Source organism: Cyprinodon tularosa, unplaced genomic scaffold (assembly GCF_016077235.1).
Source record: "Cyprinodon tularosa strain WSP-4 unplaced genomic scaffold, ASM1607723v1 ctg174, whole genome shotgun sequence".
NCBI classification, from domain to species: domain Eukaryota; kingdom Metazoa; phylum Chordata; class Actinopteri; order Cyprinodontiformes; family Cyprinodontidae; genus Cyprinodon; species Cyprinodon tularosa.
Genome location: NW_024038565.1, coordinates 302,750 through 326,646, shown reverse-complemented (window position 1 = coordinate 326,646; position 23,897 = coordinate 302,750). Strand labels below are relative to the sequence as shown.

General features: G+C 36.9%; 1 protein-coding gene across 3 annotated transcripts in view; it reads left to right on the top strand.

Annotated features, from left to right (window-relative positions):
• The window catches only part of lpin2 (lipin 2), a 28,240-nt gene extending 5,235 nt beyond the window's left edge, over positions 1 to 23,005 (top strand). For 2 of the 3 annotated variants that reach the window (XM_038281718.1, XM_038281716.1), the window contains exons 2-20: positions 4,686 to 4,886; positions 9,094 to 9,189; positions 9,501 to 9,850; positions 9,949 to 10,056; positions 10,160 to 10,286; positions 10,382 to 10,712; positions 12,075 to 12,174; positions 12,338 to 12,525; positions 12,734 to 12,827; positions 12,911 to 12,980; positions 13,097 to 13,189; positions 13,288 to 13,370; positions 16,122 to 16,266; positions 16,643 to 16,791; positions 19,664 to 19,750; positions 20,141 to 20,293; positions 21,227 to 21,341; positions 22,045 to 22,148; positions 22,446 to 23,005. In XM_038281718.1, the coding sequence (XP_038137646.1) occupies positions 4,695 to 4,886; positions 9,094 to 9,189; positions 9,501 to 9,850; positions 9,949 to 10,056; positions 10,160 to 10,286; positions 10,382 to 10,712; positions 12,075 to 12,174; positions 12,338 to 12,525; positions 12,734 to 12,827; positions 12,911 to 12,980; positions 13,097 to 13,189; positions 13,288 to 13,370; positions 16,122 to 16,266; positions 16,643 to 16,791; positions 19,664 to 19,750; positions 20,141 to 20,293; positions 21,227 to 21,341; positions 22,045 to 22,148; positions 22,446 to 22,590 (2,730 nt within the window). In that variant the 5' untranslated portion in view covers positions 4,686 to 4,694 and the 3' untranslated portion in view covers positions 22,591 to 23,005. The remainder of the gene's footprint in view (positions 1 to 4,685; positions 4,887 to 9,093; positions 9,190 to 9,500; positions 9,851 to 9,948; positions 10,057 to 10,159; positions 10,287 to 10,381; positions 10,713 to 12,074; positions 12,175 to 12,337; positions 12,526 to 12,733; positions 12,828 to 12,910; positions 12,981 to 13,096; positions 13,190 to 13,287; positions 13,371 to 16,121; positions 16,267 to 16,642; positions 16,792 to 19,663; positions 19,751 to 20,140; positions 20,294 to 21,226; positions 21,342 to 22,044; positions 22,149 to 22,445) is intronic. The other variant, XM_038281717.1, reaches the window with a different exon arrangement.
• The last annotated feature ends 892 nt before the right edge of the window (positions 23,006 to 23,897 follow it).

Below are 23,897 nucleotides of genomic sequence, written 5' to 3'. Positions count from 1 at the left end.
TTTCTGTTTGTCTGTTTCCCTCAGAGGAGCAGATATTTGCATTTGCAATTAACATATTTTTTATTCATCTTTAACTGGGGTTGAAATATTCGGATCAATCGTAATTAATTGATTATTGAAATAATCGTCAACTAGTTTAGTAATTAATCGTGAAATGAAGAATAAAGACTAAAATGTGCCTCTAGCTGACAGAGCAACCCACTTGGAGCAGTAATTGTATAAAAATTGTAAAAGTATGTATGTATGTATGTATATATATATATATATATATATATATATATATATATATATATATATATATATATATATATATACATATATATATATATATATTAGTGCTGTCAAAATTATCGCGTTATTATCGCGTTAACGCGAGACCATTTTAACGGCGATAATTTTTTTAACGTGAGATTAACGCTATGTGGTTTTATGGTACAATTTTCCAAGTACATCCCGCTGCAGCCTGCGGGAAGGCGGGGCTATTTTCCCCCAGTGTATGCATTTCTCATAGGCTTCGAGAGCGGAGCTCCTCAAGGGAAAAAGACGCTCATACACTGGGTAGCGCTAGTGCCTTTTCTTTAAGCCCCACCACCAACAAACAAGTTGAGTGTCTGGTAACTAGTAGCAACCTGAAATACGCTGAGAAAACAGATTACTGAGGTGAAATGGAATCTGCTACGGCACTCTTGCCGTCTGTGTACGCAACAGGTCGGTATCGTGTGTGTGTGTGTGTGTGTGGGTGGGTGTGTCTGTGTGTGGGTGAGTGGGTGTGTGTGTGTGTTCTCATTTTTGTTAAGAGGCTGAAAAGTAACTTTCTAGAGTATAGACTACCTCCATCTAGTGATGTCGGTCTATTGATTTTGATGTATTGATTGAAAATTGTTCATTATTACCTTGGTTAATTAACATCTAATGTTAACTCTACTAAATTTTATAGCAGAAGGGTAAAATGCTTGTCTTTGTTCAAAAGACTGTATTAACTGTAAAGACTGTCTTTTACATCAGCCTGTTTTCAGGGCCTTTTTTTTTGCCTACGTATTTGTTATTTTTGGCATAAATCAGTATCTGTGACCTGTTTTCATTTTAAAAAAAGAACATTGGCACAAACCTAGCCTGTATGTATTTTTTTGTATGTCATCGAGAGCATTTAAATGATTTTCAATCAGGAAAAAAATGTGCGATTAAAATGCGATTAATCGCGAGTTAACTCAGGCATTGATGCGATTAATCGCGATTAAAAAAATTTAATCGATTGACAGCACTAATATATATATATATATATATATATATATATATATATATATATATATATATATATGAATTAGGGCTGCAACAACGAATCGATAAAATCGATAAAAATCGACTTTTAAAAGCGTTGGCAACGAATTTCATCATCGATTAGTTGTGTCGCGCGATTAATGCGTCATCCGCTGCCGCCATTATCACTGCCACTTGACTGAAGGGGAAGAAAAAAAAAGATACGGCAGAGCGAGTCAGCGCCGCAGGTGCGCAGTGTTTCCAACTCAGCGACTTAGTCGCTATATTTAGCGACTTTTTAGACCCCTCCAGCGACTATTTTTTTTTTAAAAAGTGACTAGCGACAAATCTGGCGACTTTTTACGGTGTCATTGGCGGCTTTTGGAGACTCTTACGTGAAAGCATGTATCGTTCCTACTCTTGTCCTCCAGCGGCAGCTGCTGCCGTGGGGCGCCTCCCCTCTCCCAACCCCGTTCTCCCGCAGGAATCTCTCTCAGCGCTGCAATCAGAGCCGCAGGATGTACTTGGAGAAGCATCCCGCTGCAGCCTGTTTCAGCGTCCAGACTGCAAATGAAGTGCGCATGTGCCGGGATTGACGGTGCAAATTGATCACAATAATTAAAATAGCCTTTATAAATCTTGCAAATTATGAGGGCAAGGCTTTTGAAGTTTAAATCTTCTGGCAAAGATAAAGTAAAGAAGATCCTGCAATTTATGGAAGTAAAGTATAAAATCCAGCAAGATCAGTAATATGTCAATTAATTATATGCCACATTCCCATGTAAATATCTGTCTTTGGAGGATGTATTTTTTAGCACCCCTAGTTCTCTCATTTTTATTCCAAATACAATTTATAATTTGAATCACAGGGCTATTTTTATCTCTATGGTTCAGTATTTTCTCAAGTAGCAACTTTAACTGCTATACTTTCCTGTCTTAAAAGGCAGAACTCTTCTAGTAAAAAACAAACAAACTCATTTGTTGAAATGGGGGGGCCTATTGTTTGAACCCCTTAGGGGCTTTAGAAAACAAAAATGCCTTTTTTTGCGCTTTATGAAACAAAGTACACTATATTTTGTGGATGTACAGCTACATTTTTCATGTAAGTTTGCGTAGTTTTAACACAAACATTTATTTTTCATATTGCACCAGTACAGTTAATGAGCAACATGTAATTGTGTGCTTGTTTGTTCTGTCTAAAATGTTTATTTTGGAAAAAAATATTAATATTATAAAATATAATATATATATATATATATATATATATATATATATATATATATATATATATATATATATATATATATATATATATATATATATATATATATATATATTAAATAAAATAAAAATATTTTTTGTCCGATTCATCGATTAATCGATAAAATAATCGGCCGATTCATCGATTTTTAAAATAATCGTTAGTTGCAGCCCTAATATGAATAAATGTTTTGCATTTAAGATAAAAAAAAAAAAACGACTTTTTTGTCTGTCAATATGCTGTATCCAGAACTCTGCAAGTGGAAAAGTTTTGGTTGCACCTGGTTTGATGCTGTAAAAATCTTCTGTAAGGAACCTTTGGCTATTCGATTATTAATCAAGTAATTGAAAAAATATTTGACAGATTAATCTATTTGCAAAATTATTGTTAGTTGCAGCCCTATCTTCATCATCGCCTTAAGTATCAAAACTACTCTATTGTGTTTATAGGATTTCTTACACAACAGACCCATTATGTGTCCAGTATTTATAAAATGTATTTCTGCCTTAGTTTAACCTTATATTGAAAGTCATATCTTACTCAACTGGCAAATAGTTTGAACCTTAGTGACACTAATGACAAAATATGCAGCACCTGATTTACCTGCTGATTAAAATGAATGTATCAATTTATTTGAATCTACTTATCTTCTATTTGTTCAGTTTATATAACAAATGTGCTGCTATATGACAAACTGTTTTTTTAATCCAGTAAATGCCCAATAACATTTTAGGATATACCTTTTTGATGCACTAATTGAAATGTTTGTGTAATTCTTTACAGATTTCTAATGTGCTACCGCTATCTGGAACCAGTTGCTCTTTTTTTTCTTGTGTGGTCAATGTTTGTTGTTTATAATTGTTAAGAATAATCATAGAAGTCTAGATTTGGGAAATCATAATCAGAGGGTCAGTCCAAAAAGGAAACTAGAATTAAGTGCTGGTCAGTAAAAGTCTTAACACTGCTTCTATAATTTGATTGCATTCACATTATATGTAACAAAAACAGCATTTCTGGTCAGCGGAAAATGTGTTACAAGCATAATCTTTGGATTCGCATTGAATGATTTAGAGGATCGATTTGTATGCTAAAATGTAAAAGTCTTTGGTGGAAAACATCAGAGTTCTCTTATTGGATAGGCTTTCTTGAATTATCTATATCCCTATATTTTTTTTGGATATTAAAAAATATAATTATGCATTATATACTAGAAGCCTATTTTTTAAATCTAGAACCAGGCCCACATTTGAGCATTTTAACTTGTATTTACATAAATGAAAATGCTGTTTGGTTGTGGATAAATTGGTGATGGATGAGTTCTTTTTCATTAACCTTTAAGTACACAAATTATCTCCTTACTCCACGGGGACTACCATTGCAAAATTGCCCATATTGTCCTCCTCCTGACTCCCCTGCCATGGTGAGATTATGAACAAAAGGTTACTGTGGTGTAGGAAAATTTCAGGTCATATAAACATGATGAAATCAACAAGGGGAATTGTTTACCGTCTTTACCAAATTAGACCCTGACCCAACAAACTGAAATCATGTTTATTTGTAGTTACACATACACACAGTTGGTGACACGGTACCAAGGACTTTATCAAATTCAGTAAATAGGCCACCAGAATACAGGGCAGTTTGTGCTAGCCTTGGCCTGCATGCTATTTTCTTAGATTGGGTCATTTTAGAAGACAGGAAAGAAAAACCTATTTCCATTAAAAATGTTTCTGAGGGTCAATGTTGTTTTGAAAATAGTTTGACTAAGTTTGACTTTTGCACACTAGCACAGCAGTATATCTAAAGTGCCCTTATGTAAGTAAGAGTTATGGCTATAAACACAATGTCAGCTGCTTCCATTTTTTGCAGAGCTGTGGGATCTCTGTTTAGGTTATCTCATTGTTTTGGTCCAGGCATTTGCTGCTCTCCGATGTTGTTCGTGTTGGACAATAGCCAGAGATAGGATAACAATGCTCGCTGTCAGTCTGTATGCCAGTTCTGAGATAAAACTGTAGATGGGGGTCCTAAGGTCTGAGAGCAAAATTCATGGTTAGCTCCCTAAAGAGTGATGACTCTGACAACACTGCATTGTTTTATATTTTGAAAAGGTTTGACTTTAAATAAGACTAAAAGTGTTTTTTTTTTTTTTTTTTGTTTTTTCTTCCAGACACACACCATGAATTACGTCGGGCAGCTGGCTGGTCAAGTTCTCGTAACAGTCAAAGAGCTGTATAAGGGCATCAATCAGGCCACGCTTTCAGGCTGTATTGACGTTGTGGTTGTCCGCCAGAGAGATGGAACCTACCAGTGTTCACCGTTCCACGTGCGCTTTGGCAAGCTTGGTGTCCTGCGCTCTAAAGAGAAAGTAGTAAGTAGAACTTTTCTTTTTCTTTTTGCCCCTTCTTTCCACACTTTATATTGGTTTTTGGTTTAACATGCCTCTGGAAAATAGATTTCAAACTGTATGAAATGATTACCTTGATTGCATCTAACTGAGCGATGTTTAACCATTTCATTTAATTTCCTTATTTATTAGAAACATTTTTACAAGATTTCTGCTTTCTTTGAGACAATCCAGCTGGTGATTGCTATTAAAAAAAAAGTTTTCTTAAAACTGTCATATTTGGCACAAAAGATTTCAAATGACCCTCCGAAACAAATTGTTTCAAAATCAAATGCTCTTAATTGCAATTAAGCCTAGTTTTATTTTCTCCCAGAAAAGTAATAAACCTTTGATATGTATATGTAACATTTTTTACTCAAGGTTACAGCAGTGTATTGAAGAAACCAAAACCATATTTATGGATCTACCACTCGGGTCAAACAAAGGTTTGTGTTGAATCGAACAGCAAAAACCCTTTAGCCATCAGTTCGCAGCGTCACAGTATGCATACAGTGAAATCAAGCTCTCTAAAAATGATAAAACATCGAACATACCTGCCCTTATTTTTTTCATCTTACCTGGATCCCTCTTGTGTGAAAATTGTGGATGTGTTCCATTAAGGACATGTTGTAAATTACATAACATTGCACTTTGCTCCCTTTAGCTGATCTGTTGAAGTCCTTTTTGTTTTTTTTTAATTACAAGAAACAGTAAAACGTATCTTATTCTTAATTAAAGCTACAGTGTGTAATAATTACAGGGATATACAGTCAGAAATGTAATATATTATACATAACTATGTTATTTATCATCATCTACGAGCTCAGCCTCTTAACCTTAATATTTGCGTTGCCTTAGAATTCGTTATTTATAATTACATAGGAGCGGGTCTCGCAGCCATGCAGGCAGACATCTTTGCGCTACGGCAGCGCAGAGCCAACGAACTAGCGATTGCGAGATCGCCCATTACGCTCGAAAGTAACTACGGCAAGTTGAGAGAGATGAACTGAGACGGTACTGAACAATAGATGGCAGTATTGAAATTATCTATGTAAACAAACCTCATCACTTGAGAAGGTAGGTGATGCGGATGTCGTGGAAGACATTTTGTCCCGTAACGCTCGCCGTACTGTTGGGGGGGAGAAGCGGTGGGGGGGGAGATGTTCATGTTGCTGCGGTCTGCAGTCTGAACGTTAGATGTCGCTGAAAATTACACACTGTAGCTTTAAAGAGTAAATATATTACTGCACTCGTTTTCAGCTGTTCTATTTTGACCTACAGATGTTTCCATGTGTTGACATCCCTGAACTGGATGTATAAGTTATCAGCAGACCTCTCTAAAACAATACTATAAAGCTATTTGAAACACATTTTGAAGCATAGCAACATCAAACCTGCAGGACGGTGATCCTACAGAACGAATGTGGAAGAACATGACCCTGCATGTCAATTCTTCTTTTTTTTTTATAAGAGTTAAAAAATAAAACTAATAAGATAATTTTTAGTAAGTTTTCATCCAAATATTTAGCAAAGATTCAAACTTATTTTTTTTTTTTAACCATAAACTGAGTACCTGTAATAACTTGTTAAACTGAAATCCAAGTCCTTTCATGTAATACATATGATACTTGAAGGTTGTTTTTAAGACATCTTTAATGGGTTATCTACTTAAAACTGATTATGTTATACTCCTGTTTTTTATTCTTCTAGCTATTAGGTTACTGGAGATCCACATGTACCCTCCTATACTGTTTTTTTTTTCACTACAGTAAAATATGCTGCAGTTTATATAATCTCCTCAGCTTGCTGGCCTTCCATTTAACAAGCGCTTAGAGGTCACAACATGTGAGCCATCCAGTAAATTCCTCTGTTTCCAGAACGAAGGTGTTCCTTTTTTTCTTACTCTTAAAAAACATTTATTTCTATTTCTACCTATACCCCAATCAGCACTGGCTTTGGAACAGTTTGTTTTGTAACAACTAAACACCACATTGCTGTGGTGTTTAGTTGTTATGGAAAACCACCTGTACAGAGAAGAGATGAGTTTAATTGAAATTGGGTAAACTGAGTTTGTATTAATTATAAAAGGCTTTTCATGCGGGGTACTGGCAGATCTTTTGGTACGTTCCCAGAACAGTCTTAACTGATGAGAAATATATTATTTTAATGAGTGTAAAAATGCTTTTAAATCAATGCCCAATGTATGTGCTGTTTAAATAGTCACTTGTAAAAAAAATAAATAAAAAGTTTGGCTATTTTCCTTTGGCTTACTGCAAAATTCTTTTAGCTTGCTATACACTATACAGGAATAATTAGTTTAGATCTGACTCGGTCTACCCACCTAGGTTGAATGCTGATGGACCTGAAAAGGAATGAATGAACTGTTTCCATGGCAACTGCTCTACAACTTTGAATGCATGGGGGAAGGAAGAAAAGGTCCACAAGAGCTCTAAAAGGGCTGTTGTGTAACGAACATGCATACCTGTTCCCAGGAGCAGTTTTTGAATAAGCCAGGCTGCTGCTATGTATATTTATTGTATTTTGGGGTTTATTTCATTAAATTTATTGTTTATAAGATGTAAATTTTCTGAGCATTATTTTACGAGTCACTATTTGGGAAAACCCAGATTTTTACCTCTTGTCAGAAAAGCAAAGGAAAAATTTTATATAGTTTTACAATGCAGCTTATATCTTTTATTTTGTGTTTTGCAATATTCATGTAGATTAAATTAAACAAGTGTGTGTGCACAGAATTAATGCCCTTATTAGCATCTGCAGGTACTCATATCCTTTTCTTTAAAGTAGATCGGTGAAAAATTATTGACAATGGAAAAACTTAGTTTTTTCAAGAAAATATAATCACTGGAAGTGAATACAAACTTGCTCTGACTCTGAGGATTAGTAGAACCATCATTTATTCTGTCTCATTAATAGTTAGGCCTTGAGATTCAAAACCACCCTCGCATTAGTTGCTTTAGTTTCACTGACCAGGTGAAATGTCTTCTTTATGCTGTAGAGAATCTAAATTTGTGGGAAGAGTAATGACCAAACATAGAAAAACACCAGCAGGAGTCTAATAACCAGAAGGACTAACAGAATAGTCTGGCGGCTGTTTTTAAACCAACCTGACAAACTGGTGTCATGTTACAGAGCATTTGTGTGTCTGAACCAACCTGCTCTGTAGTGTCTTCCAGATGTTACCTTTTTTCTTATTTTATGGCGGTGTTAAATTACAGTACAGAATGGGCTCTATTGCAGTGTAGTTTCCCCAGCGAGCTTTAAAAGCTTTGTTTTAATGGCAGCTCCACAGAATATAAAAGCCCCAAAGACATGAATGTTTGTAAAAAATTCTAAAGCCTGGTGGGACACAAGCTAGTGGTAAATAATTTCTGTGTGACCTATTTTATTTCAATATCCAGCTTCTTAATTTTCCGATTAACCATACAGTCCTGGGAGGGAAAGCTTGAGGTTGTGGTTGATGGATAAACAGGAATCTGCCCCCATGTGAAAAGTTAAGGAGGCAGTCTTTTGGAAAAGAAAACAGAAAAATGTTCTTGTTCAACCTTCAAGAATTTCAAAAGCCTTTTGGTTTGTATTTTCTCCTGTTTTCCAAGCTTTCAAGCACATTCAGCTTCTGCAAAAATGATTTAACAGCTACTCATGTAAAATGGCAGCGGAAACAGTTTGAACATATCGCAAAAAAAAAAAAAATAAAAAATAGAGCTTTTAGTCCCGAAGCCTTTTGTGGCCAGTTTAGATCACATTTTTTTTAGAGTTTAAACCTCAGATACAAGTTTTTCTTTTTAAATTTCTCCCTTAGAACAGTTATGTAAGATGATAAAGGGACAGTAATTAAAGTGTTTTTTTTAGCCTTTTTGTCTGAGTAGTTAAATTCTTTTAAAAGGAGCAGAGACGATATTCTGCTTCTGTAGGAGAAATGTGTTGCTATAAGGCAAGTTTAATTTTGTTTTAAAACAAAAGGAAAATAAAGGAAGAGTAATGTGGCTTGACTCTCTAGACAATTAAGGCGCCTCTCTTAACTCTTCAAGTTTTTCTTAAACCTTTATTCCCATATCTAGAACATTTCCTGATGGAAACTAGTCAAAAGGTTGAAAAATTCTGATCTTTTAGCTTCTTGGTTTTTAGATTGTGTTCCAGATGTCAGCCTGTATTTTCTGTTAAATGTTTTCAGATTGACATTGAAGTGAATGGAGATCCTGTAGATCTGCATATGAAGCTCGGTGACAATGGAGAGGCCTTTTTTGTCCAGGAAGCTGAGGAGGAGAATGTAAGCATTCCGAATACACACTTAATCGTTTTTAAAATTAGTCTGTTTATGACATACAAATTAAACTGTCTTTAAGATTTAAAGAATGCATCAGGAAAAGTAAATGCAGCAGTTCAACAACCCCTTAAAAAAAAACACCTGCTGTTGTTTTTGGCAGACCAACTGTTATTCAGTCACTTATTTGACTGATGGTTGCATAAGTTTTTTCCGCTGTGACAGATTCTGTACTGTATGGTATTCATGTCATTATGCCTCCTAGTTTTGGCTCTTGCTTAAACTTGTAGCCTTTCGTTGATGAATATCCACTTCGGCAGATTGTTCCTGCTCACCTGGCTACCTCCCCAATACCCACTGAGAGTCACCTATTCTGGATCTCAGAGGTTGAGAACAGGGCACCTAAAGACCCAAAGGATGATCCTTTAGACCAGGAAGACCCACCCGAGCCTCCTGCTCCCAGTGCCACTGCCACAAAAAAGAAGAAAAGAAGAAGAAAGAAGCACAAAGGTGACCCCCGCAGAGAGGAGCTCACCCCACCAGTGTCGGTCTCTTCTGGAAATTCTGTTGCTGCTATTGGTGGTGCCGTGTCAGGCACTGGGCAAAATGACGAGATTTTTGAGATGGACCTCAGCTCTGATGAAGAATCGGCACCACATGTATCAAGGTAGTTTTAGGTTTCAAAAGAGTTATTTGTAGAATCTTTTTTTTTTTGCTGAAGGGGGGGCATTTTGATCATATGTTTACTTTGCATTCTGGATGCAGGTCTCCTTCAACCTCGACAATCAGGGACATTGACCCTAAACTGCCTACAACCAGACATAATTTGGAAGGTTATCCGTTGTCTGATGGTGAATGGCCTTTAGGCGATGGGTATGTATAAAACTAAACTTTAGTTTCTACCTTTTGTTTAGCAAAGATGCATAAACTCCCCTATATAACACGCATTGTTTGTGTTGCACTGTTGGTCTTTTAGTCATGGCTTGTCTCAGGCCTTTTCCCCAAAGAGTGATTCAGAGCTGGTGATGAAGTCTTCAGAAAGTTTGCTCAGGGATGAGTCCCATATGCAGTGGACCTGGGGAGAGTTTCCAGAAACAACCAGGGTAAGCTCCTCTTTCATGTTATATTGTGCTGCTACCATTTTTAAATATATATTTTTTTCTATCTTATATGAACTGAAATACCATTTAATATTCAGGTCACAAAGAAGGAAAAGCCTGAACCGCTAAAGACAGTAACCATCACCCCATCGGAAAACACCCACTTTCGTGTCATCCTGAGCTCTGAGGCCATGGAGGATGAAACAGAGCCTGAAAAGGAAGATGGAGCCTCATCAGTCTGTGCCATAGTCAAGCCTGAGCCACGTTCCCCTGTCACCCCCGTAACAAATCATAGTCTATCTTCTACAAGCTCCGTACAATCTATGGGTCCTTTGACTCCCACAGAGCCTCCTGAAGTCCTTCCATCCAGTGTGACCACATCCACCCCTTCAAACAGTCAGCAGACTGATTCACCCTCTAAGAAGAAAGGTACATTTGGTTTCACAAAATGTGGTTTGCATTTTATTTAATAGATTTGTTTATATAGGACTAAAAGTTTAAAACTCCGAAGTGGACATAAAATATATTAATATCCTATATACAATCTACACATACTTGTCGAGCCTCTCCTGAATGACTGAGCTACTCACCCTATTTCTAAGGGGGAGCCCAGCTAGCCTGTGGAGAGAGCTAATTTCAGCTGCGTGTATTCAGGATTTCATTCTCTTGGTCATGACCCAGATTTCTTGACCATAGGTGAGGGTAGGAACCTAGACCTATCGGTAAAACGAGGGCTTTGCCTTTTTGCCCAGCTCTTACTTCACCACGACAGACCAGTGCATCTATCAAACTTCTCCTCCATTCTCCCCTCAGTCGTGAACAGGACACCCAGATACTTGAACTGTTCCACTTCAGGAAGGAACTCTCCTCCAACCTGAAGGGGACAAGCCACCTTTTTAGGGTCGAGAACCAGAACCTCAAACTTGGAGGAGCATATTCTCTGGCCTGACCCCTTCACTCTCTGCTGTAAACCTCTCCTCTGAATGCTGTAGGCCTTGGCAACCAGTAGAACCACATCATCCGCAAAAAGCAGGGGCAAGATCAGTTTTTATCATTTTATTGTTTATCATTTAACTCTTCACTATTACGTTATTCTTATGATTTTTTTTATAAGGCCCAGATTTGTGACAATTTTGTCCATAATCTTTTTGCTGCTGTAAACTACAGAATGGGTGGGGGGAGCAAAAAATGTATCAAAAGCAGTTTATAAGAAAACTGGCTCTACTCACAACCTAAAGTACATCAACCCCACAGTGACACATGGTGATGGCAGCATCATCCTGTGGGTAAGGTTTCCATACTTAAGAAAAACCTTACCCATAGGATGAAGCTGCCATCACCATGTGTCACTGGGAAAGGTTTTTCTTAAGTAGGGAAAGTGAAACTGGAGCTAGATCTGGAGCTATTATGCCTGTGGGGTGTTTATATTAAAGCATATTCAGTTAAGAGTGTTTAGCAAGATTTGAATATTGATATTTCACAAGGTTGTTTGTAATGTACACCAAAATGTGTATTTTATATTTTTTTGTTGTTATTTTTATAAGATATATTTCTTTTTATTTTCACACCAACCTACTTTGGTATATGCAAAACTGTATGACTTATATTTTTCTAACAGCTTGTGTTCATTGCTTTGATTTTTTTTGTAATGGGTTAGTTTTGTTTTCCTGCACCCAAAATATATATATTTTTTAATAATTTATTTTTGGTTATAATATGATACATTGTAAAAACCTTTAAGGGATTTTGAAGAAATGTAAAATAACAAGTGCTTTTATTTTATAAACACAGGAGTCCCAAAGAGGAGTCAGCATCAGGGTCCAGAGGATATCTACTTAGATGACCTAAATGTACTGGAACCCGATGTGGCTGCAAGATATTTTCCTAAGAGGTTTGCTAATGCAAGAAGCACTTAATACTTTGATGTATATGTATATGCTGTTTATGTAAATTGGAAATATTCACTTTCAAATTGCATTCCAATGAAAAAAAAACAACAACAGTATTCTTACTTTATTGGTTGCCCTTTTTTCTGAAACTGTTCTGTCCATCAGTGAGTCCGAGGCAACAACAAAGCAGTGGATTGACTCTGAGATTCGCTCAGGTTCCCAGTCTCCACAGTCTGTGGGTAGTGCAGCTGCTGACAGCGGGACGGAATGTCTCTCTGACTCGGCCAGTGACCTCCCTGATGTCACTCTTTCTCTGTGTGGAGGTCTCACCGAAAATGCAGAAATATCCAAAGGTCAGCAGAACAGTTTCCCAGCTGATTACGCATAATAAAAAGGCATTTTAAACACTGTCCTCTTTCTCTATAAAAAAAAAAAAACATCTCTTTATTTTATTCGAAGTGCGTATACACCCCCTTAAAACACCTTCACTTATATTAAGTAAAAATAATGTATTGTCAGATGTCTCACTTTACCACTGTGTGTTTTTAACTGTGTTTGCAGAAAGATTTATGGAACATATCATCACATATCATGAGTTTGCTGAAAATCCAGCAATAATAGACAACCCCAACTTGGTAGTAAAGATAGGAAATAGGTTTGTAAGTTTTTTTATTTTATATAGTATGAAAGCCTTGCTTTATGTGACGTCATATGACTAATGTTTTTGTTTCTTTTTAGATATTATAACTGGACACTAGCTGCACCCCTGATTTTAAGCCTACAGGCATTTCAGAAGAATTTACCAAAGGTAATTTTATCATTTGAGCATTTATTTTTTGTAAATAAATATAAGGCGTAATATAAGGACAGTATGAGCTTGGGAGTAAATAAACATTTCCCCTTTTTTTTTATTTTTCTTTAAAGGCTACAGAGGAGGCCTGGATGAAGGAGAAGATGCCAAAGAAGTCGGGTCGTTGGTGGTTCTGGCGAAAAAGATCAGATAGTACAGTTAAACAGGTATTCATATAAATTCTCTCATTTGTAAAGGATGAAATATTTTTTTCTTAAACTACATAATACATAATTGTTCACAAAATCCCAATTTCCTTCTTTAGTCTGAGACAAAGATGGAAACCAAGGAGGAGTTTCAGTCAGAAGATGGAGAACCCTCTAATTCTCAGGAGAACTTGGATTTACCGTAAGTCTTACACATGAATGTTCTTTTGAAATATGGAATTCGAAGAATATTGCTTAACTAGGCTTAGAATTGGAATATGAAAGCTTGTGAATGCAGGTTTATCCCTTTAAACTAGAGAACTCAATATGAGAAATATACAAGTTAAATTTACAAATAAAATAACATTTTTCAAATAGGGTTGCCATCATGGTTAATTTGATATGTTATCTATTTTCTGATTAATCAAGTACAACAAAAAAATTTTCCCTAAAAAAATTGCTGTTAGATTTTTGCAACCTAATAAAATGACAAAGTTTTACACTCAGAAATGTAAATTATGTTAAATGGCCACCTCTATCATGGAAAATACACAAATTCAAGCTTCCATTATTTTAATGATGTCATACTCAAGGTTTTTTTCACAGCAGCGGTCACAGCAGTTTATCGCAGCCAAAAATGCTTCTTAATTTCGGTTTTTAAAGTTAATTGGTTAAAACTGCAAAATAAATGGGACTTGAGTTGCAGTTTTAGAAGTGTGCTCTTTATAATAGAAATTGTGATATCAATAGTTGAATTTATGTAGCTGCAACCGGCAGTTTCAAGATTTTATTATGCCAAAGTGGTCTGATATAGAACTGAATTTTATAAAATACATACAGCAATGCTGTATGTAACAAGAGATAAAAAAATTAACCTTGGATATCTAGAGTGAAATTTAATAGTGATAAAAAAAAAGAAAGTTTTAAAATGTTATGCCAAAAGATTATTTAAATTGACATACATAGAAATGTATATGTCTGTGCGCATGTGAATTCCGGTCAGTAAAAAATGGCTTCTGGTATTCACATTATCTACATTGGTAAATGTAGTTAAATGTGATGTAGTATAATATAATATAATTCATCTGAGCTTTTGCCTAAAATTAGCAGATTAACACTTGCTCTATGTTTTTTTCAAATGAATATTTGTGAAAATGTTGGGTGGCTAAACAGCTGTCTCACCTCAGAGAGTATTTAACAGCGTTAAAAAAGTGATTTCAAGAATTTTTTTCATGGTTTCCTGGCTCATTGTGAGCCCCACTGACCAGCCTAACTTACTTTTGTTTCCCTGTTGCTCTGCTGCTTCAGTCTATAAAAAACGTACAAAATGATAAACTGACATCTTGACTAGAGTTGGGCCCAAAGAATCGATTGGTATCAGTTCTCCCACTTCAGTTCTCCAGGAGTCGCTCAAATTTTGTATATTTGATTTTTAATGTTGATGCCCAGTCCAGCAGCCATAAGAAAAAGCTGCGAAACGCCAGCAAAGAAAAGAATCCAGAGGAGTGTGTGTGCAACCATTTGTTTGGGAAGCAGCATTCGATAGTGTGCCTTAACGATAAAGGCTTGATCAGTCGGCAATGTGCAACACTTATGATGGGATTATATCCAAAATAATAAAACACCATCAGACTCAGGATGAGAGCCTAGTGTGACCAGACGTTTCTATCTGTGCAGGACTGTGTAGCATTCTCCACTTCTGTCCCACCAGTCAAAACAATGTCCTGCATTTTACTGGACCAATTTAGAAAAGAAAATTGAACAAAATGTTCACATAAGCTTTTCCTAAGTGCAAAGACAACAGAACTGCAGTCAGTGCTTCATGTCGTGACCAACCTGCTCACGATGCTCCTTAAATAGAACAGTTAAAGGATTGGAATACAAAATACGACAGAAACTACATTTAAAGAAAAGAAATTCTGTCCCTACAAAAAATTTTGAACAGTGTCTAACTACGTGAGGCCAGTGACAGGTGATCCTCAGAGAGGCTTTTATCAAGTTTCTTTTTCAAGCTGATACAAGGGGATGTGATGTGAAGTAACTGTAAAATTGTTTCTAAAGAACTACATACAGGAAAACCAGATCTGTCCCACATAGGCATCCTAGCTATCCCACATTAAATTTTTTTTTTAGACCTGGTAATCCTATGGGAGCCTCGTTGTTGACCTGCTGCGCTGGTTTTTGTGCTAAGGTAGGTTCCTGGAGGGAATTTTTTCCCCAGTGCAATCATTGGCCAGCTTTTGCAGGGAGAGCAGAGCCTTTTTTGCACTTTTAAGCCTACATGTTTTTGATGGGATGAAGATACCTTTAATCTGAATTGGCAAGACTTCAGATCTTATTTAGTGTAAACTTAATTTAATTTCGGATCTGTTTCAAATAATGAAACTCTTTAATTGAATGACTGAGTATTAAAATCTGATCGTTCTTCACTCAACCAGATTGAAACATCTCTATTTAAATGTTTACTTGAGCTGAACATGTGTACCTTTCTAAGTACAATCCATGGCTTTAGTCTTCAGCTCCAACACTCAGCCTAGAGCCCCAGTCGGAATGATATAAATAAAATAATAAAATTGTCTTAAAGTGCAGCATCAGACACTGTAAATGTGAATGTGTTTAAATTAGGTTTTCAAAAAGAAACTTTCATGCGAAAGTGTTTCCCTGTGAATAGAAAATTTAAAAGATTTGTATTAGTTGGTATTGTAATCGGTTTATATTTATATCCGAGTTGAAAATAACCATTTGAAGTCTTATAGTAATCTTTAAAACCTCAAGGAATTAAAATTCACAAAGAAGTTAAGACTGTTTTATCGAGAACCAGAATCGTTCCAATTAAAAGGATACCCTACTGTATTCTTGACACTATTTAACTTCAACTGTTTTTATATTTTAAGCGTTTTTAACTTTTATTTAATGTGGTGAAGAATCTCAACATAACTACTTTGCCTTGTAGCCCCAAAGCAGGAGAAACATCCAGTGATGAAGAATCTAAGGAGGTCAGCGCTGTGTCTTGCCAAGAGAGGCTGCAGCCAGGAGAAGGACACCATTCCACTACACACACTTACAGGAAGTCACTGCGTCTTTCCTCAGATCAGATAGTGAGTATATTATTGCATATAACTTTCTTATATAGTGTTTACTTCAATAGCATCCATTATTTTTACTTTAAAATAGGTCTTTCATGTTTAATTGCAGTTAATCATTTACACAGTTTTTTTTTATGAAATTAATCCAGTGTAAACCTAACTGTTGCATTATCTAAGAATAAAATGTTTCAGAGCGCCCTCTGCAGGCTGGATATATTGCCTTCATTTTTGTTTGCTTTGCTACACTTGAGGCCAGTAGGGGGCTCTAAAGACCTGTACAGATCTTTGCAGGAGAGGAATGCTTATGTTTGAGTTTCTTGTGAATGGGGGGAAAAAAAAAATCTTTCTCCAGATGGCCTTACATTTCATATCCTGCCTATTTTCCCAGGCTAGTCTTAAACTAAAGGAGGGGCCAAATGATGTGACATTTAGCATTACCACCCAGTACCAGGGGACCTGCCGCTGTGAAGGGACCATCTACCTGTGGAACTGGGATGACAAAGTCATCATCTCTGACATTGATGGTACCATCACCAAGTAGGTGGTTTCTAAAAATATATATATCAAGTTATTTAAGACATAACTGTAAAGTTTAAAACTTTGAAAGAAGGGTCAGTCATGCATTTTTCTGTTTACTGATTGTCCACAGTGCAGCACATATTGTGTCCCTTCTTTAAATTGTCTTTTTGTATGAATTAATCCACATCCACCGCAGCGCATATTTTTAGAAACTACTATTTATGCCCCTGTCTCACTGGAGCCTCTTTGACTTTTCCTTCAAAATGGAGTTCTATTTTAAAATGAGTAAAGGACCAGATTGTCAGTGTTGGATCTTGTTCTGTAAACATTCATTATGCCGAAGTGGAAACAGCTCTTCTTTTAGCAGGGCACCATCTGTAGAGCAGCACTGACTGATATCATTTTCAACTGTTGGTGTTATTTATTCTTGTCAGTTTAGATTATCATGTTAAACTGTAAAACAGACACTGAAGCTATAAATGAATCCAGTATCTCACCAAAGGGAATACATCCCCTAACTATTAATATATTGTTGAATCTGTTCTTGGGCAAAAAACACTGAAAGTATGACATTCTTGTCATTTAGTTAGTGTTCATTTTCTGTCCCTCAAATACCTTGGTACATAGCCGTTAATGTCTACACAGCTGGCAGCAAACGAGAGCAGCAGAGAGATGAGCTATTCTCCTCCCTGGTGTCATACAGCTTGTTGGTGTTACAACGCCTCAGGTGTGAATGGGGGGAGTGTAGGGCTGTTTGATTATGGGTGTTGTGTTTTTTTTTCTTTCATATTCTTTCACGCCGGTCACTGGAAGTTCAGCAATGGTACATCCAGTGACCAGTATAAGAGAGTAGAGGACTCAGAGGACCTGTATGAAAGAACAGTTGCTTTACGTAAAGGAAGATCAACACCCTGAGCCAAAGCAGCACCATACAGTAAATACCAATAATAAAAATCGCAACCTTCTCAGAGCACAAGCGCACTGCTCTAACCACTAGGTTAAGACTCCCCAAGTTAATAATAATGACAGGTTTACTAAGAAATCACTATCTACCACCAAAGAAGTTATGTAGACCCGATCAGTGTCATATTCAGAGGTTTTGTTTGAAAATAGACATGAATGAGTGCTGCAGAGGTTGAAATGATGGGCGCCAAGCTGTTATTGCTAAGGCCATACATATTACATTGGTCTATCAAGGTTCCTCATATCTGATCCTCGAGGTCCAGTGTTCCGCACCTTTTAGTTGTGTTTCTGTTTCAGCACACCTGAGTCAAATAATAAGGTCATTAGCAGGACTCTGGAAAACCTGACATCAACTGAGGAGGCAATTCAATCATTTGATTCAGGTGGGCAAGCAGAGACGCATCTAAAAGATGCAGAACACCAGACCCTCGACCAGAACTGAGAAACCCTGGTATGCATTGCAGTTGTTTGAGAAGCGGACTAACACCAGGCTCACACTGAAACCCGAATCATTAAAATCGATGGGTACACTTGAATCAGCCGCGATGCAGTGTGGGTGCAGTAACCAAGGCCATGCAGATCAACTCTTTCTGCAAGAAGGAAGTTAGGCTGGAAACAACACGGTCTCTGCATCAAGCTTCCAAATGCCGTTAATTTCAGATTAAAATCAACCCAGCAACATGCGTTAACTTGAATTGTGAAAATAAGACAACAAAACGGGGTTATTATTTAATAAAATTGGATATTTATGAGCACCGATAACGATTTTTGCCTGACAATTGCAGAAGTAGCGTGATCCCATGTGAGCGTTTTTTCGCAGCAAGGACAGCTTAGTTGTAGTGTTCAGTGTGAGGGACTTTCTACAGATTACCAGCACTACAACTGTACAGCAGCTGCACCACAGTCAATGTAAACCCAGCATAGGGGCAGGGATTACTGGAACAAAGTCCTGTGCTCTGATGAGACAAAAATGAGCCTATAAATAAGTGAGTCTTTGTCACAATTTGCACCTTTTCCTTCAGGGTGTGCTCCCTTTTAATTCCAGGGGTTTATAGGTTAATGGCTGTGTGCTGAGATTCTTGCAAGGGACATAACAAATATATATTTTAATTAATATGAGGGGTGGAATCATTTTGTGAGATACTGTATCTGTATATACTTTTTAAGGTTTACTGCAGCATTTACATATATGATCAGCTGCTCATATTGTAGAAATTTTCTGATAAAGCTTTTAGAAAAATGACCTGGACCTTTGGACCTTTTTCAGTTTTTAGAGATCTGGATCCTGTTTCAGGATTACAGTATATAATAACCAAAATACTAATTCCATTATAAACACAGAGTTCTGCTGATAAATCAATTTTTAATATATTTGTTTTCCCAGACCGACTATACTTTCAAAGTTGTCTTTCTAATAGAAATATCCAGAGCATTATGCAGTTCTTTGTGAGTAAATTATCTCACAGATAGTTACTCAAAAAACTGATATCTGTAGTTTTTTTTTTTTTTCATGGCTGTTCAGTGACATTTGAAATCAAAAAAGTCCAGATCTACTGGAGCTTATTATCTCTGCAAACCCCGGGGCCAGCATGTGACGTGGCGCTCTTTTAAGAACAGGTTGAAAAGTACAGGAACTATAATGAGGCCATTTACATCTTTTTCTGTCAGCGCACACAGCCATAAGCTGAGGGTGACGCAGTGTCTTCCCTATGGGGCCAGTAATTCTCATTAGCAGAGAAAATCCCATAATGTTCTATATTTCTGATCAAATTTTAATGTACCAGGGTTGGCTTATGTAACCTATTCTGAACAATCTGCTGTATTTTCCTGTATGCATGTTTAATTGGTGACTTGACATATGTTAAATTTTTTTATTTGAATGACATGCCTCTTTTAATTCCCACCATAATGTGTTTGTTTATTTTAGATCAGATGTGTTTGGACAGATTCTCCCACAGTTGGGGAAAGACTGGACCCATCAGGGCATTGCCAAGCTGTACCACTCTGTGGCCGAGTAAGTGCACAATAACAAGGATTAATTACAGGGACAGAGTGAATGTTTGGTCAGTGGTTAGGAGTGCCCATCTTTGATTCCCAGTTGCTTTCTGTGGAGTTGATATTTCCTCTCAGTGTTTGTGTGGGATGCTGTGAAGTGGATGACTCATTGTGCTCAGTTATAACCACGACTTAATTCTTGCTAAAAGAAACATTAACTGATTTTCTAAGAGGTGATTAAATTTGTAGTCCTATATTTGCTGTAGTCCTACAGAGATAAATAAATTATAGCCACACGGGAGAAACTGATGACTAGGACAGTTACTGTCAATGCAATCTATCTGGAAGTTGTTGGCCATAATGTTAATGGTTTTTAGCCTTTTTATGAGTGCTCCTCTCTCATTTGCAGGAATGGCTATAAATTCTTGTACTGCTCAGCTCGGGCTATTGGCATGGCGGACATGACGAGAGGCTACCTGCAGTGGGTCAATGACGGAGGCACCATCCTACCACGGGGGCCTCTAATGCTGTCTCCCAGTAGCCTATTCTCTGCCTTCCACAGGTACAGTAAAGTGCAGCAATCCCCATCCATCTCCTCCTCATAGTTGTTGGATATTTTCACTTCTCCTTACTTAATGTAACATTATCTGTTAGAAAACTAGGTCTTATATTTCTCCATTTAAGTTTAAATCATTTCTTGGGTGAATATATACATCATGCACATCACTTGACGAGGATTAACGTCCAGAATCGGCTAAAACTGGACATTTTACTTGTATATATATGACAAGTGTAGAAAAGAAAAATGAGCTGGGAAGCATCTTGTAGGAGGTTTATAGAGTCTGCTAAAGTTGTCCCTTCACCCTCCTTCGACTCAATGTTTTAGGACTCCACCTGGTGATTAACTGTTTAGCAGGTTTCTTCTATAACGGCCAAAAACATCACCCACCAGTTTAAGGCTCGTCAGCTTTCGAACATCATGTCCTCCTAATAACCTGTTTTTGATTTAAAATCCAACTTTTATAGTTTATTAACAGATATGATCAGAAATATTACAGAAATGGCTTCAGCTGCAGTAGATCTGTTTATAATCCAAATGAACCCTGTTTCACTTTATATTGAATCATCATGTGGCAAAGCAGTGGAAATATATTTTTACAACCTTGAAATCTATACAATGTAGTTACCATGGAAACTTTATTTTATTTTTTAATTTGTCACGTTGATTTGCAATTGTGGCTTTTTAAGGTGTGCCACAATTTCTTTGCCCTTAATAGGTTAATGTAGAGTAACTTTACCATCTGAGTAAATTATTTCTCAACCAGGTTGAGATTTGATCTTTGAATTGGGCTTTGCTTTTTTTTTTTTCTACCAAAAAAAAGGGAAATTGTATATATTTTGATAGACCAGAAGGTAGGCAAAAATATATATATATATATCCTAGATATATATTGATCAAATTTATAGTGAGGACTCATGAAAGTGTTTATTTCAGAGAGGTCATTGAGAAAAAACCAGAGATCTTCAAGATTGAATGCCTTACGGACATCAAAAACCTGTTCCAGAATAACAAGCAGCCTTTCTACGCCGCCTTTGGGAATCGAGCTAATGTGAGTTAATGCCTTTTTGAAAATCTCACACTCCCATACTTTAAAGTGCGTGTTTTCCTACATGAACTGTTTTATTTATTGCAAGCCAATGCACTGAAGGGTGTATTGCAATGTCAACATGACTCTTTGGCTATCAGTTAGGAGACACAAACAAGTGAAATCAGTACTGGGCTGAACCCGAGCTGAGGTCTCCTTCTACGAATGAGCCTTTGTGACCTCATCTGTGGAAGGGAGGGAAGCATTGGCAGAGCAGCGCATCATCCTATTCTGTCTTCAGCTGCATAAACACCTACACCCCATGAAGCAACCATAGAAACTCTCCATGTTGCTCAGCAGAGAAAACAAAATACAATAAAAACACAAAAACTGGTACTTCTGAAATATTTCGAATGAATGCTTTTGTGGAAACAGAAAAAAAGAGATTTGTGCTTAGTTTTATAATTGAAGTCATTTCAGTTTGCATTGTTTATGTGAGGCTATTTTCAACATTTCTGAGTTGCTTTTTAGAGACTTAGGAAAAACTAAAGAACTTAGAATACACTTTAAGATTTATTTAATTTTTTTTTAAGAGTGAAAGAATGCCTGAGGTTTATTTCACACTACAGAACACACATACTGAAAAGACTTCATATTCCATTTAGATCTGTTTAGGCTCTAATGTTTTAGCATGTGCAGTAAGCCTCTCATCATGGTCTCCATTTAGGATGCGTTTGCCTATAAAGAGGTTGGAGTCCCACTGTGCAGGATTTTCACCGTTAACCCCAAAGGGGAGCTGATCCAGGAGCAGACAAAGGGAAACAAGTCCTCGTAAGTGGATGCTTAAAATTGTATGATCTCACTGTTACTCCACATCAGAGAGATGTTTCTTCACTGCTTTGCATTAAACATCAAAGCTTTAAACCTGCTTTTTAATGCTTAGATAGCTCCATTTATTTTTTTTCCTATTGTTCTTCAGCCATCTAATAGGTTTTCTGTTAACACCTATTTTGTAAACATTTTCTGCACCATGTTATGAAATCTACTTTAACTTTGTCCTATATAGAAAAAGCTATACATCCAATTCCATTATTATTGATCCCATTTATCCAATCTTTGTCTCTACAGCTATGGCAGACTTAGCGAGCTGGTAGAGCACGTGTTCCCTCTGCTGAGTAAAGAGCAGGCCGAAGCATTTTTGATGCCCGAATTCAGCTCATTCTGTTATTGGAGACAGCCACTGCCAGAAATCAACCCTGATGAACTGCTCTAATGCTGCACAGATGCTCACCCAGCCATCCATCTACCTGGGTCAGGACTGTGTGCAGCTCTTTAACACATGTGGACTGGATAGAATAGCACTTAGACACACACACAGCTCTATAATTACTTTACCAGAGGGACAGGTTTAAGAGTAAAGTAAGACATAACTTGAAAAAATGTATTTATTTTAACATCAGCTAAAGCTTCACAGACTAGTCACCTACTAATGCCAAGTCGCTCTACTCCAGGATCAGTCTGTAGTTGAGCTCATTGTGCAGGGATAGGAGATTAAATTCAATCATTTTATCAAAGAAAATAATTTTGGTGACACAAAATTCTCCTGATTTACTTTCCTTTTCATTTGACACATTTCCTGTTAACTATAACTTGAGGGAAGAGTTTGGCACCAAGCCAGAGTAGTGAGTACGGAAAGTTAGCTAGCAGATATCAGATTGCACCAAACGTGAGATGCTCTCACTTATTTTGCAGGAGCTTACTGTAGCAAAGCTGCTTGAGGTTTAGTTTTTTCTTGTCACTCTCTACTTGCATAGCACATTTTATTGGCTTGTAAAGGTCATGAACTAAGCACATGTTGAGTTATGTTTGGTATTTTTTAATCACATAAAAACTCTGAATATGCCAAGAATGTATGGATCCACACTTAGCTGGGATTTAATGAAGCAGCTTAATGGTATATTGTCCAGCAAAGATGTTTGTTCTTTGCAAATCAGATGTGTTCGGTTGTCAACATAGTCATTATTTAAGATTAATATATTATTTTATTGATTTCTGTTGTAACGCTGTTGCTTGTCAGGAAAAAACAAAAAACAATTTATATTCAATGTAATAAATACTTAAAAAGGTATTTTGTGTGGTTGGCCACAGATTGTTATGCGCTTAAGCAGAGCCTCTCGGCTTTGTCTATTTCTCTTCAGTCGCCTCTCCCACAGCAGGCTGTTTAGTTTGTTTTATGGTGAAGCTATCAATATGTAAGGTGCGTATAGATTCCCAGAAAACCTCAGAATATGTCAACATTAGAGCTGACACTCATGTTTCATCAGCGAAGATTGTCCGATCTTAAAGCAGCTAAAGTTTAAGGATTTCCTTTTGAAAACCCTTCCCTGAGAGATTCTAGGATGGTGTTTGGTATGAGTGTGTATGTGTGTGCACACAAAAATCACTGAGTGCTGCTGTTGGGGGTGGCTGTACCCCTTCTTTTTTTCCTCCCTCAGTGGTTTTACTCAGACTTGTTCATTGCACTTTGTCTAAGCTGTAGACTTTTACTTGCCTCTAACCAACATGCACTTCACTCACAAT